Source organism: Uloborus diversus, chromosome 1 (assembly GCF_026930045.1).
Source record: "Uloborus diversus isolate 005 chromosome 1, Udiv.v.3.1, whole genome shotgun sequence".
Classification (NCBI taxonomy): Eukaryota; Metazoa; Arthropoda; class Arachnida; order Araneae; family Uloboridae; genus Uloborus; species Uloborus diversus.
The window spans coordinates 223,797,021-223,811,163 of NC_072731.1; the positions used below are offsets into that span (position 1 = coordinate 223,797,021).

Below are 14,143 nucleotides of genomic sequence, written 5' to 3' on the forward strand. Positions count from 1 at the left end.
TTGTTATCAGGTGGTTCTTTAATTTAGTTTACTTAAATCCATGTTTTGAAGTCAGATGAGAGCAAGTCTTTTGAAAAAAGTGGTACCGGTATCAAGTAAAGAATAGGTTATTTACCCAAAAATTTAATAATCAATTTCTCCTTTTGAGCTCAGCTGAGGGAACCACTTCTGTGCCTATCCTGGCTGCACTAGCTGTCTGACAATTAAATAAAATACCTCGTTGGCCATGTATCACTGTTGCTAGCAAATGAAAATTTTATTCTTTGTTACTTTTAAAATATTAAATTTTAAAAGAGTAATGTTGTAATGAAATTTCTTTTTAAAAGTGATATTCATCAACAGCTATTTAAAGTTTTTATTTTCTCAAAAAATTGTACAAAAGTTTTGCTTTGTGGCTCTATGTTATTTTATCTTGCAGCAGTCTTGTATCCTCTGCAGCATTATTATTTCTTGTAGCAGTTTCTCTTTAAAATGAGTTCTCCTTATCTTAAATATTTGTTTCTTAGACCAATAATTATCAACATGGAGAATTTATTAGTTCTAATTTAAACTACTTTTGCATTTCTTGTACAATTTTGAAATGTTGATATTGTTGTTGTATAAGAATACATATGTTCTTGTTTTTGAATGCAAATTGTTTGTTTCAAAAAAAGAAAAAAAAAACACGATTTTAGTGTATAAATGTACATTGGATGGTTAGAATTAGCCAGTATTATAATTTTTATTCCTTAATTTTACCAGTTAAATTTATTTGTTATTTTATGTTTTTGTATAGATTCAAAATAATAGGGTGAGAGATGTCCCAGTTGCCATCATTGCCAGCAACAGGCCTCATTATTTATATAGGTATCTGTCAATTTTATTTATTTCTCAAAAAATTCTGAAATTAAAAATAACACACACACACAAGCTTGATTTAAAATGATAAGAGAAAAATTCTTAAAATTCTGCCTATCTACATAGAATTGATTTAATTCTCCGATGGTTTTGCACGCCGTATCACGCCATAGTGAGCACGTTTCAAAAGCGTTTTACGCATATTTTTCTGATGCAAAATGTTTATTGTTAAACCGTCCGAACAAGGTCATAGCTAGGCATTGATATAAAGTAGGGAACTTGACTTACATGGCAGGTTACTCAAAAAAAAAAAAAAAAAAATCATGGGGATGAATTTCACTCATTTTACTCATGACTCACGACCTTCAGTAGGTTAATACAAGCAGTTCACTGAATCAATATGAATAAACCAACAATGTGATTATTATTGTCCTAATATGCGGAAATACAAAAATACTTCCAAATTCAAAAGAGTTACTTAAGATTTTCACTACTCACCATTAAATGCAAAAAATTCAGAGCAAACACTAAGCCTTAAACAGCATTATAAACAAAGCAAAGTTACATAGTAACTACTGTGTTCCAGAGCATTGATTTCTGTCTTCACCAAAAGTTTTATTTTGAAAAGTTGTTTTTTTACAGATTGTTTTTTTGTCCTTTTCATTATTATCATTCATAATTTCATAATAAAGAAGCAGCGGCAGCAATTTAGGGGGAGTTAGCACAACTCCCCCCCCTCCCACACACACTTTTTATGATCAATTTATTTATTTTAATTTTCAAGTTATGAAGTAAAACTAGAAATTATTTAAAAAAAAAAAAACAGAGATGTCAAAATTTTCAGAACATAATTATTTGTTTTAGTTTGTATATAAGTTTACCACACATTATTTAGCATAGGCAATAACTTTTAGTTTATGTATTCATTGTTTCCATAATAATAAATCAAATGTTTTACTTAAACAAGCCATACTTGTTTAATCAAAATTGTGTACAAAATCTGAAGAAAAACTAGAGTTAAGTTGCTAGACTTTCATCAATTTTCACTTATCTGCTTCAATACTCTCAAAATCGGCAAGCATCGAAATTTTGTACTTTTTTTCCTTTTTTCATTTTTTGCTGCCCCTAAAAGCCTTATGGCTTTTAGTTGTCTTCTCCCCCCCCCTCCCACCTTTTGCCCCAATCGCTGCCACTGTAAAGAAGTACTTAATTAAAATTTATTCAAATTTATTCAACGATCCAGTTTTTATTTTGCATTTCACAATACTCTATTACAAAGTAACCCTTCCTGCTTTATGTGAAGTTGCTTATTCACCATCATTCTTAAACTCATAATAAATTTATAGCAATTCCTGTTTCTTGAAAGCTTATTACTTTGTGCTGAAACTTGTTTTGTTAGTCCCTATTGACTCATTTAAAACGGCAAATTTTTTGGTATGCTAGAGAACAAGCTGTATGAGAACTCAGTCCTACTGCCATTACCCAATGCAGTACCAAATTGAGGAAAAAAATTGGTTTCCCGTTTGTGAAGTATGTGTTATTTCCTGATTTCTCGCAGAATCCTTAACAGTGCTTTGCGGAATTCTAGGATTCTGAGGAATCCTGATTGGGAGAGGCTGCAGTAGTCTCAACTGTTGAAATATCCCATAAATTCAAGCTGGCAACATAAAAATTTGCAGCTTTTAAAAAGGCATAAATCCTGAAGACATAAAATGAAAAATCAGCTGGTCATAAATTTGCGTCCTTATATTATTTGTTTTCTTGCAATTTATGTATGACTCGTTAACTTATTTTTTATATTGTGAGTTTAATTTCTTTCCCTTCCCCGAAAGGATGCTACGATCTCTTTTGTCTGCTCATGGTTGTAACCCTGAAATGATAACTGTGTTCATAGATGGATATTTTGAGGTAAGTTAGTAAAATTCTAAAATAAAAAATACGTGTGTGAAAGTCATTGTAGTGTTATTCTTTTAAAACAGTTGTCTATTTTTTATCTTTATCACAAACAATGAAAACAAGGTATGGTCAGTTTTTTTTTTCTTCCCTCTCCCTATATTTTTAGAAATTTTGTTAAAGTTTCAGCTCTTCTTACATTTCATTGTAAATATTATACAGCATTCATCTCCAATGTTCAATAATATTGTAACTGATTATCAAAAATAAGCAAACATGTGTGTCTAGGTTTTTCATTTGCTGTCTGGACACGTTATCAAACATACTCACTAAATGAAGCATTTTGTTATTCAGAAAGCTGTTTTACACTTTTTATCTATGTTGATATAAATTAGCAAAAATTAATTTTAAACCAGGGGTTTCCAGACTTTTGCGATTAGGGCACCCTTTGAAGAATTAGAATTCTCTCTTCTCACATTACCCTAGTCAATCTTTCATGTATATATATTGATACTGTGGACACTTAGCGACACCCCTGGCCTCTCTCTATGGCACCTCAGGGTCCCTCAGCACCCAGTTTGGGAGCCCTTTTTAAAGAATTATAATTTTTACATTTATTAAGTTCTTTGAGGATTAACATACTAGTTTATAAATTAGAATTAAATGCATTAAAATTTCAAAATAAAATTTATGAAATCAAGCTGTTATAGCTGTACATTATCATTTCAACAAAGCAGAGGGAAGAAAAGTATGTTATTTTCCTGTACATAATATAATGATTAAAATTGTATAGTTTGAAATGTAATCATAACTACAACTTTTACAAAAGTAGAAGTTTGTATAAAATGCAGTGGTCTAATGATAATAAGTCTGAATATAGTTAATTATGACTATTTTGAGTAATAGTTCTGTTAACATCAGTGAAATTTTTCTCCAATAAGAGTTCAGCAGTCTTATTTTATAATTGTATTTTAATTGGGTGTAAGCTCATTAATTTATTTTCCTGTCAAACATCTAAAATATTGATTAATATTGTAAAACGTACTTTACAAAGACCAATTTTACTTTCTTAGAATTTATTGTAACACACTAAGACACTTTCTTTACATTAAAAATTGACAAATATTTAAAGTACATAATTCCTATCAATTAGTGCATTATTTTACATCCTATGATATTGTTAATGTAGTATCAACTTGTTCTGTTTAATTAAAAAAATTGTCTTGTTTTCTCTTTTGCAGGAACCCTTGGAAGTGACCAAGTTGTTTGGTTTGCGGGGAATTCAGGTACTTTGAATAATTTAGGACAATAGATATGTTTTCAATTGTATAAGAACATTTTTTTTTTTCAATTCAAACACGTTTCATTTGTGATATGGTAAAACCCCTTTAATGCGGACACTAATGGGACAAATTTTTTCTCCGCAATAGAGGGGTGTCCGCAAGACGGGTTTAATAATGTTATTTGCCTTGGAATCAGGGAATTTAAAATTGTCCGCATAAGAGGGGTGTCCATTAGGAGGGGTTTTACTGTATTTTGTAACCAATGTATAGAACGGATACAAATAATTATAATAATCAATGACAAACAACAATTGTTTAAGATTTAAAAAAGATTGCCTGAAAATCATTGTTATATCAATAGGTTAAATGCTGCTTTTAGGAAAATAAGTGGTACCTTTAGTTTACTTGTTTGTTCATCTTTGTTGCTATATCATGTCTGCCATCTCTCCTAATTCGTTCATGAAACTCCCAAATTACGATGCTTAGTCCCGAACTCTTTGATTTTGTCTTCCAATTTTTTATCAAAACAACAAAATTCCCTGAAAAGGAAATTTTTCGATGATTAAAAATGTTGGGGAAAATCCAGCAGTGAAACAATCACAAATGCAAAAATGAAACCTTTTCATACATGTGTATGAAAAGTGTATTTCCAACCATGTTTGAAACATTTTTATTTCATTTTCCTTCTTTTAAAAGTTTTTATTTGCCAGAAAATGGCTGCCGCAAAAGGAACATTTATCATCACTTATAAGATAAAACAAACTTGTTCCCAACTTGAAACATTTTTTTAAGCCTAAAAGCTGTAGCTTTTTTATCTTCAAAAAGTTGTTTTTGAAATCCAGAGCTTTGAAAATCCTAATTTCCAACTTTTAGGTCCTGCCAGATTTTCTAGCATGCAATCTCAATTTCAGGTCCTTTGCAGGCAAAATTTAAGAAATCCCTACTTATACATTTAAAATCCCTTTTACCCTCAAAATTTTGAAGTTAAATTCATTCATGCTAGTTTCCCTAATTTTACACATAAGTTTCCCAATTTTCAACTTTTATTGGTGGCTGCTATACACACAATTTGTATAATCTTTAATAAAGTTTCCTAACACTTTAAGAAAAATTAGTTTGGGAAATTTACTCAATTTGTTATGCATATGTTAATAGCATGTTTCAAATTCTGATTATCTTTTATTTTAGTAGTATGTATTAATTTAGACCTTTCCACCAATAGCTGTATTTCAAGATTTTTTTCAAAAGAGTTAATTTATTTTTCAGAGTGATTTTCTCACGCTACCTTTTGCTTATGTTAATAGTTTAAATCTTGAAGCCATAATTATTTAATGCGGTTTTTGAGCAAAATGGTAGGATATGTAATAAAAAGCATTGTTCATTCAGAAGAAGGAAAAATGTGTCTAATTATGCATAAATTTAGAGTGTATTTTTTTGCTTATTTGTCTCTAATCCAAGAAGGAAAATAATTTTATGAAATCTTTTCGTGTTGAAATGTGTAAATATTTGTTGCAAAGAAAGCTTAAAAGTTCAACAAAAAATTTTAAAGCTACATGGACATGGCCTTAGTCTTACCAAAAAGAAAGAAATAACTAATAAATGAGAACAGCGTCATTTTGCTCTTTTAGTGGCACTTACAGGTTTCTCTAAGTTACAGCTTTTGCTCAAAGAGTTCTTCAAACGTTAATGTAATTTTTGAATGTATATTAGTTTTAGACCTAACTTTTTAGCTATTAAAACTTTTATCATATGGTATCAGAGTGTTTCAATATCTTTGTCTTAAGATTCTGAGAATAGCTTGTTTAACTTTTGACACAAAAGTTTGTAAGGTACTGCCTTGAGAGGGAAAATGATAAAAATTATAAAAGAGCATGTTGACAAACTGTATTTTAACTTTTTTTTCTACAATTTCTGCTCAAAGATAAGTAATTTTACTAGAATGTTTACAAAATTTAAATGATTGGCATAAGTTGAATCATAGATGTTTTATTCTTATTGAAAATTAGAGGTCAGTAGAATTAGATATGTATACAGTATAACTTGATAAATAAGGTTGAATTATATGCTCTTTTTTGGTATTTATGGAAAAAAGTGGCACTGAAATGAGCTACTTAAAGTTTTTACTATCCGGTGTCTCATCATAGGTGATATTTCTAAACAAAATTAATCGTTTGAGAATACTGGAAATTTTGAGAATAGGACAATTTTCAAAATGGCTTTGTGCAAAAAAATTAATTTCATATTATCGGACACCTTTATTTGATTGATAAATGAAAAGTATTTTATGTCTGAAAAAAAAACTAAAAGTACTGGCAACATTTGGAGAAGTGGGGAGTAATCACTGAGTAATTTGCTACTAAATGATTGTAGCTTTGATTTAAATACTTGTGGTTAACAAAATTTCTGAAGGGTTTTTTTTTTTTTTTTGAGATTTAATGATTGATAAGTTTTCAAATACATTCATTCGCCATTGTCTGTAAAAGTCCTATAGCAACTATTCATGGAGTTGATTGCTTTTGTGCTAAGTTTCAAGATCTGCTTATGTTGATTCAATTTGAATGCAACAATGTTCATTTAGAGCTTTTATTTTTTTACAGCATACTCCAATTGGTGCCAAGAATGCAAGAATATCACAACACTACAAAGCTAGTCTTACTGCAACATTCAACCTATTTCCTGTAAGTCCATACCATAATATTTGAAACTTAACTGATTATTTTTCATAATTTAAAACAATGTTTTATTTTTCCCCGAAACATTACTTTTTTCCCTATGTTTCAGAACAAAGATTGCTTGTTTGATGATCCTTGGAGTAAATTCTTTTTTTTTCCCATTAGCGCCAGAATTTGAATGTCTGGCTGAAAAAATGAAAAAAGAAGTATCTCATAAAATTTTTAAATAAAAATGAAAAACAAAAAAGCCTGTGGAGGAAATTAATTTGCTCAAGTAGAGTTATTTACTCTCCAAACTTTCTGTAAAATGTGGGAAATAAATTTTACATTGACAGTCAAATAGCCTTGTTGACATTATTTACTGTCATAATTCATATTTGTTCTTTTACATTTTTAATTAACATTAGTAAACTAATGTGTGGGCTTGATTATTTTTTTATTTATTTATTTTATTTATTTTTTTAATTTATTTATTTACTTATTTTTTTTATTTATTTATTTGCTTATAATTATTATTTAGTTTTAATTTCAACTCACAGAGTTCTCAGCAATGCGATTTGTGAACCTTAAGTTTCTGCAGAACATAGTTTGAAGGAACACTGCAGTAAAATATCAATTGTTTGAAACAAATGGGGATGATTAGATTTCTGATAACTGATCTTTTTCAATAAATAAAGTACACCGTATGTGTGTCATAGAAGCTATATGAAACAAAGAAATAATAAAAAAAACAAGCATACAACTGTATATATTTAGTGTCTCACATCCCACAAATGACATGGACATTTAGTAACCTAATTCATAAAACTTCTGCTGGATGTATAATTTGAATTGTCAACTGAAGACTTTTTTGAGTGACCCATCTTTTGGTTAATCAGTATTCTGATAGTTGATGTTCTACTATATTATACCTTTGAATCATAATGCCACACAATGATATACTCTTGTATTTAAATTACAATAATAAAGCTTTTTTTCAAACTTTCATTATTTATTAAAATGCATTACTATTTACTAATTATTTGTTTAGGGTGCTGTGAATTTGTAATGTAAGTTAATATTACATTAGACAGTTGAATCAGTCTTTCAGAGCTAATTAGTCACTCAAATTATATTCAATTATTTTTGTAAAACAAAATTAGTGATTACCTAGGTATACTGTAATAACAAACAGTGTATTCCGCATTGGGCAGTTCTTTGCTGTTAATCTATGATGCTACTTTTTAAACCAAGAACCTAAAAATAATTTTGTTTTTTAAAGATCTTGAAGTAAAAGTGCTTTACTAATTGCTGTAATACATCAAAAATGCATGAAATTTGTATTTAATTTTTTGTGTTAAACATAGTAATTTGTCGTATGAGTGAGTGAGTATGTAATGTAGAATTTTTGGAAATATAGGTACTGCAAGCTACTACTAATTCAACAAAATGATTAATTGTAATATGAAAAAAAAAACTCAAATTAGTTGGGAACTGTATTGAAAGCATTCAACAGAGTACTATCTTAAAATCAAATGCAATATTGTTTTTTGCCTTCCAGAACAATGCATTGATTTTATTTCTTTATTTATTCATCTCTAAAAATATTTTATCCACGGAAAAAAATTTCATAGATGCTTTCAGCACTCAAAATTAAACTACAGAACTTGATTTTGTTAAATCAAAAACTGGGTACTGTTCCCCAGCTTTTGGCCAAAAATTTATTGAATAATATTTTATGTTGTACTTTTTGTTTTTTATCTTATAGGATGCAAAGTATGCTATTATCATTGAAGAAGACTTGGATGTTTCCCCTGACTTTTTTAGGTAAATATTTCAGTTTTCATGAATGTTCTGAATTTATTTAGAACTCTTTCAGGATTTAAGTATGAAATAACAATGTCAAAAAGCGCAAATTACAGATTACTGCAGACACATGTTTCGGTGTTACAAGGAACGCCTTTTTCATTGCAAAAAGTATCGGACAAAAGCAAAAAATTTGTCCGATGTCTTTTCATCCATAAGCTCATTACTTTTTGCATTGAAAAAGGCATTCCTTGTAATATTGAAACACGTATCTGCAGTAATCTGTAATTTGTGCTTTTTGACGTTGTTATTTCTTAACTTACTTTTCAGCACAAAGGTATTTATTTATATTCCTTCAGGATTGTTAGGACATAAATTATTTCATGCAGGTTTGTATATACAGTAAATCCCCTCTAAAGCGGACACTAACAGGACAAACATTTTTCTCCATAACAGAGGGTTGTCCACAGTAGAGGTACAATTTTATTTTGTTGTATTCATTTTTTACTCTCAACTTAAGTGTATTAATAATATATATTTCATATCTGCAAAACTTTTTAATTTACTACTTTTTTAAATACAGTTGGACTCCGATTTAACAAACCTCTATTTAACGAATTTCGCGATATAGCAAATTTTTCTTTTTCCCTGACCAAAATAAAGGTTAAAACCACTATTTACCAAATATTAAACCCCAAATTAACAAACTATTTTAACAGCCAAAAAAAAAAGTGATTAATTTGAATTAGGAAATATTATTTTCTAAATGATATTATCCATAGTGTCCGAAGCAGAAAAAGACTTTTCTTGGAATCAGCAATTTTTGATGGGCAAGGGAATCAACCTTTGAATTGTGATTTTGATGCAGAAAGCGATGGTGAAACTTCCATTAAAACTTACTTTTTCAAATGCTTTACAGGCCTGGAAACTGTAATAACATATCTCATGCAGCAGGCTCAAAGGCTAAAAATTACCCAGCAGTTTTCTCTTCTCCATAAAGTCGCAAGTAAACTATTTCGAGTCAAGTATCAAGAAAATTGTCAAACATCTATTTACACAGTACTTTAAATTTTCAAATTAACTAGTGTGTAATAAGTCACCAAATGCTAAATAAAAAGTGTACACTTTGTAATTATGGATATTTTTGCGCAGTTAATTATTAGGGCTTTTAGATAAGGCACATTTTTCAAAAAAATTTCACACCCCAATATTGCGAATAACCCCGATTTAACGTACAAAAGTTTCGGCCGCGATGAATTCATTGAATCGGGGTCCAACTGTATATTTATAATTATCAGTGCTATTTTATCGGATTTCATTACATCAAGTTGCGTTTCTAAATCTTAATGGATGCACGAAAGACTGCAAACTTTTGGATTCATCATTGTCACAAAATTTTCTACTGTAACATATGTTTTTTTTTTTTTTTTTTAAATTGAACACAATGAAAGCAACTTGCCATTGTTTCAGTTTTAACCTTGCTCCAAACATACTTCACACAGCTGATCACATTCAAAGCATCAATAGTGTTGAGCAATTCGCTACTAGTTTTAGCATTGCATTATGCTTATTGCATTAAATCTAGCAATCAGATGAAATATGAAGACTTAATTTTGGCATCCATCATCAATTTCGACTAACAAGAAGATACTTCCTATATTGTTTACAAATTTGTTTGAAATAGAGTCGCATTTATCCATAAAGAAAACATCATGCCCCTTTTCTCCAGCCAAAATTTTATCCAAAATCACAAGCCTGTCTGTCATGATACTGGTTCACTAGTTGTCATTCATCCAGGCTGTTTAGTTTGAATACCAGTCAACGTATAAATGCTTTAAATCCAGACCTCTAAAGGATTGGAGTCTGACTGCTTTACAGGCTTCAATTTTGACAACATTCTTCAATTTCGTACCATCCATGGTACTTTGGAAGGGAAAAAAAATTAAATGTCTCTAGAAAATTTACCACCAGAGCAGTTTTTTGTCCGTTTATGTAGGGTTTTATCCTGCCGAACTCGATAAAACAAGTGAGTTTCATCAACTTTTTTTATAAATGAATCATCAACCTTATAAACAAGTTTTCCAATGTTTAATTAGTTAATTCTGGAAATTAATTTTTTCATTACTGAATTCAGTTGTACGCAAAAAAGGAAAGATCCTTGTCAATGGCTTCGAAAATAGTGTCTGCGTCTGTATTTGAGGTTGTCTGTACGAGAAGGGTTTCTCATACATTAGGCTCAATACCTTACTGCCAAGGAATTAAAAACTGACAGCATTTCATAGGTGGCCGTTAGGTCGGGGTTTTACTGTATTTCCTCCTAGACTAAATAATCCTTAACTTGATTTCATTATTTCTCTTATGCTTCGAGCAAAAAATTTGGTGTACGTGCTTTATGTTTTTCTTCTTTTTTTTTTTACAATTTTCTAGTTAAAGAAATGTTAATTTTGTTTTTAATAAACATGCTTATATTTTCAAGGTTGCAACATGCTTCATAGGTCAAACATTCTTCATGCTCTATGCCCTACCTTTAGCTTGGTGCTTTAAGATTACCTTATAATTTTCATAAAGAATAAAAACCTTGGATTAAATGGTTACTAATAACAAAAAAGTAGCTACTAAGTTAAAAGTGTCTGTTGAATACAGGCAACTAACTAAATGTTTGAATTTTCATGTTTAGTTAACATAATGTAACTTTACTAACAGTAACAAAAAAAATTTGCTCACAGAAATTGAATGAATTTTGAGAAGGGGAAATGGTTTGCGGTGTGGTATTAAATACCATCATGATCATTAGGCCGATTATGAACAGCCGATTTGTCGATAATTTGGCAATTTGCTTATCTGCGCATCCTTACCTGACTAGACTGGTTCATGCTATGTCTATTAATCTCCAATGCAAATCTAGTTCCTTTGCAAATGTTTTTGCTTTTGCATGTAGTGTTTTCCATGATTTGTGAATTGATATTTATGCGCCTTCCTTCTTTATTATTTTCAGTTACTTCAGTCAAACTTTACGCTTATTAGAAGAGGATGAATCAATTTATTGTATCTCTGCGTGGAACGATCAGGTACATTAAATTTTATTTTATCTTCAGGTTAAATCTGTCCTGTGATAATTCTCTGAAATTTTGTAATGAGAAAAAAAAACTTCCATTAGTAGTAAGCTTATGCAGCATTTATGCAAATGCTTGTTTGATTATTGTATATACAAATTACCTTTTGTTTTCAGTATCTTTGTTTTGGTTAAATAATAATAGCAGAAGGAAATTTTAAAATTTCAGAGGTTTATTATTTATACTTTAAACATGCATATTGTTTTTTGTTTTCAGCGAAATGTAGTATAAATATTTAGGGCATTCAAAAAATAAGTTACTCTTGCTTCCCCATGGATGACAGTATGCGGTAACAAGAGGGAAACTTGTGCAGACCACGGCTTGAGTTCCACGGTTTTTAACCGTTCCACGGCTTTTAACCGTAGCAATTTCATTCGGAGAGTTTGATTTGTTATCACATAGTACGAGAAAAAAATGGCACGGCAGCTAGAAACTTGCTCCAACAAATAGTACGTTTTTCGTGGGCAAAACGTCTTAATCTGTGAAAAATAAGCGACGTGGAAAGATAAGCAAAGGCGTGGTCATCTTGCACGACTATGCAAGACCTCACAATTCAAGCACAACACGGCGTTTTCTTTGCAGTTTTGGAAGGAGGGTTAGGCAGCATCTATGGTACAGTCCCGATTCGGCGCCCTGGGATTTTCACGTATTCATCAAACTCAAACATTTGGGCGAAAGACAATTTTCCAACGATCACCAGGTTCAAACAGCTGTTCTAAGCTGAGTCCAGGAGCAAGATGCGGATCGTCAGGACATCGAACGATTAGTGCTACAATCCGAAAAATGTCTGCAGAGGCTGCAAGATTTTGTAGAAAAACAGTGTGATGTATCTGTGTCACATTGCATTGTAGAACACTTTTAAAAAAATTGTTTTTTGACTTACTTTGAGTCTGACTTACTTTTTGAACGCCCGTAGAAAAAAGAGTTTAGAATAAAGTTTATCAATAAAAATAGCCTTAAAGTAAACTTATGTGTAGTCAGATTGTTTACTAATATAAATATTCCATATTAGTTAGTCCTTTTGTATTTGAGTTATTTAACTATAATTTGCATGGATATACTTGTTTTACAGAAATTCCATAGTATGTTTTGTTCAGTAAAAAGTTAATTTCACTGAAATCTTTCCTTTTTTCACTAGATAGTTTTTTTATATACATTTCTGAAATCTCATAAATGTCTTGTTGTTGAATATTTCTCTTCCAGTTATAGTAATAATATTAGCTGCTGGTGTTCTGATTTAAGATGTGTATTTTCGTATTGCTCTTAACTGCATAAACTACTTATTTGTTTTTGTTTTTAAAAGATAAATAATCATCACACTAATCATCTAATCATAAGACCCTTTAAAAATGTTGTTATTGCAAAGAAAACCAAATTCCTGCTATTTATCCTTTTTTTAAAAATTATTTACTTATTGTTTACTTATAGTTGCGGCAAATCCAACCTGGCAGCATTGTGGGGGCTATGCAGATCCTAATCACAGTGTCACAATGCTGCCAGGTTAGGTTTGTGGGAAAGGCTTCTAAAGAAGGGTGGGTGTATAACGGAGAGATTATGTGTATAAGTTAAAGTGAATATTAATGCCAAAATACGTAACAAATATTGATGAAATATTTTTATTTTAGGGATATGAACATACTAGTGAAGATTCTGGGTTGTTATATCGTGTAGAAACGATGCCTGGATTGGGCTGGATATTAAAACGTAGCTTGTATAAAGAAGAGTTGGAACCAAGATGGCCTACGCCTGAAAAGGTTTCTCATTTTATCTCAGTCACAAAAGTTCTGCTAATTGGTGCTTCTTTCCTTGCTTTTCCTTTGTTGCATTTGTGTTATGAAAGGAAGGAAAAGAAGAAAGAATAAAAATCTTTTGAAATAAGTTATAATTTAAATAATTTCAAATGCATTTAACTTACTGTTTAAATAGTAAGTAGAAAGTTGAATTGATTAATAGAACTTTCAGTTAATGAATTTTATTGAAGTGTTCGATTCAAAAATACTTTCAAAAGTGTTTCTAATGTCAAAAAGAAATTCGGATATATTTGGTCATTTAAATTACAATTTATAACTACTTTTCATGTAGTTAAATATGATTTTAAAATTATATATATTAGACTAGCCGCCTGCGGCGACCAGCTGGTTCGCCTTCTTACGCCATTCACCTTTCTATGCAAGCAGCCACCAACGGCGGCTGTTTGGCTAACTTGTCATTTACCATTTTAATTTAAGTTTGCCGCCTTTGGCGACCATTTAAATAAATTTGGCAGCAGTATTAATCAATCAATCTCTATCTTTTTTTGTGCCATTCACATTTTTACGCCAAGATTGACGCCTTCTCTCGGCGGCTATCTACCTTCACGATCTATCTCTAAAATTTCTTATCCATCTCTATTTATTTTTACCTCCCAGCTCATTTCCTAATAAAAACAAAGATCACGCAAAAAACCGCTTTTTTTATTTAAGTAGAGCAAAAAAAAAAGGTTATCTCCGAAATTCCCCGTAGTGTGCCAAAAGTAACAAAGTAAAGTAAGTGACAAAGAAAAAAAAAATCTCGCTGTTTT

General features: G+C 30.4%; 1 protein-coding gene across 1 annotated transcript in view; it reads left to right on the forward strand.

The window, feature by feature from the left end:
* Positions 1 to 14,143, forward strand: part of LOC129234177 (protein O-linked-mannose beta-1,2-N-acetylglucosaminyltransferase 1-like) — a 128,606-nt gene that overhangs the window by 100,849 nt on the left and 13,614 nt on the right. Inside the window, exons 11-17 of the mRNA XM_054868089.1 lie at positions 776 to 846; positions 2,670 to 2,745; positions 3,972 to 4,016; positions 6,611 to 6,691; positions 8,433 to 8,491; positions 11,466 to 11,538; positions 13,209 to 13,337. Coding sequence (XP_054724064.1) covers positions 776 to 846; positions 2,670 to 2,745; positions 3,972 to 4,016; positions 6,611 to 6,691; positions 8,433 to 8,491; positions 11,466 to 11,538; positions 13,209 to 13,337 — 534 coding nt within the window. The remainder of the gene's footprint in view (positions 1 to 775; positions 847 to 2,669; positions 2,746 to 3,971; positions 4,017 to 6,610; positions 6,692 to 8,432; positions 8,492 to 11,465; positions 11,539 to 13,208; positions 13,338 to 14,143) is intronic.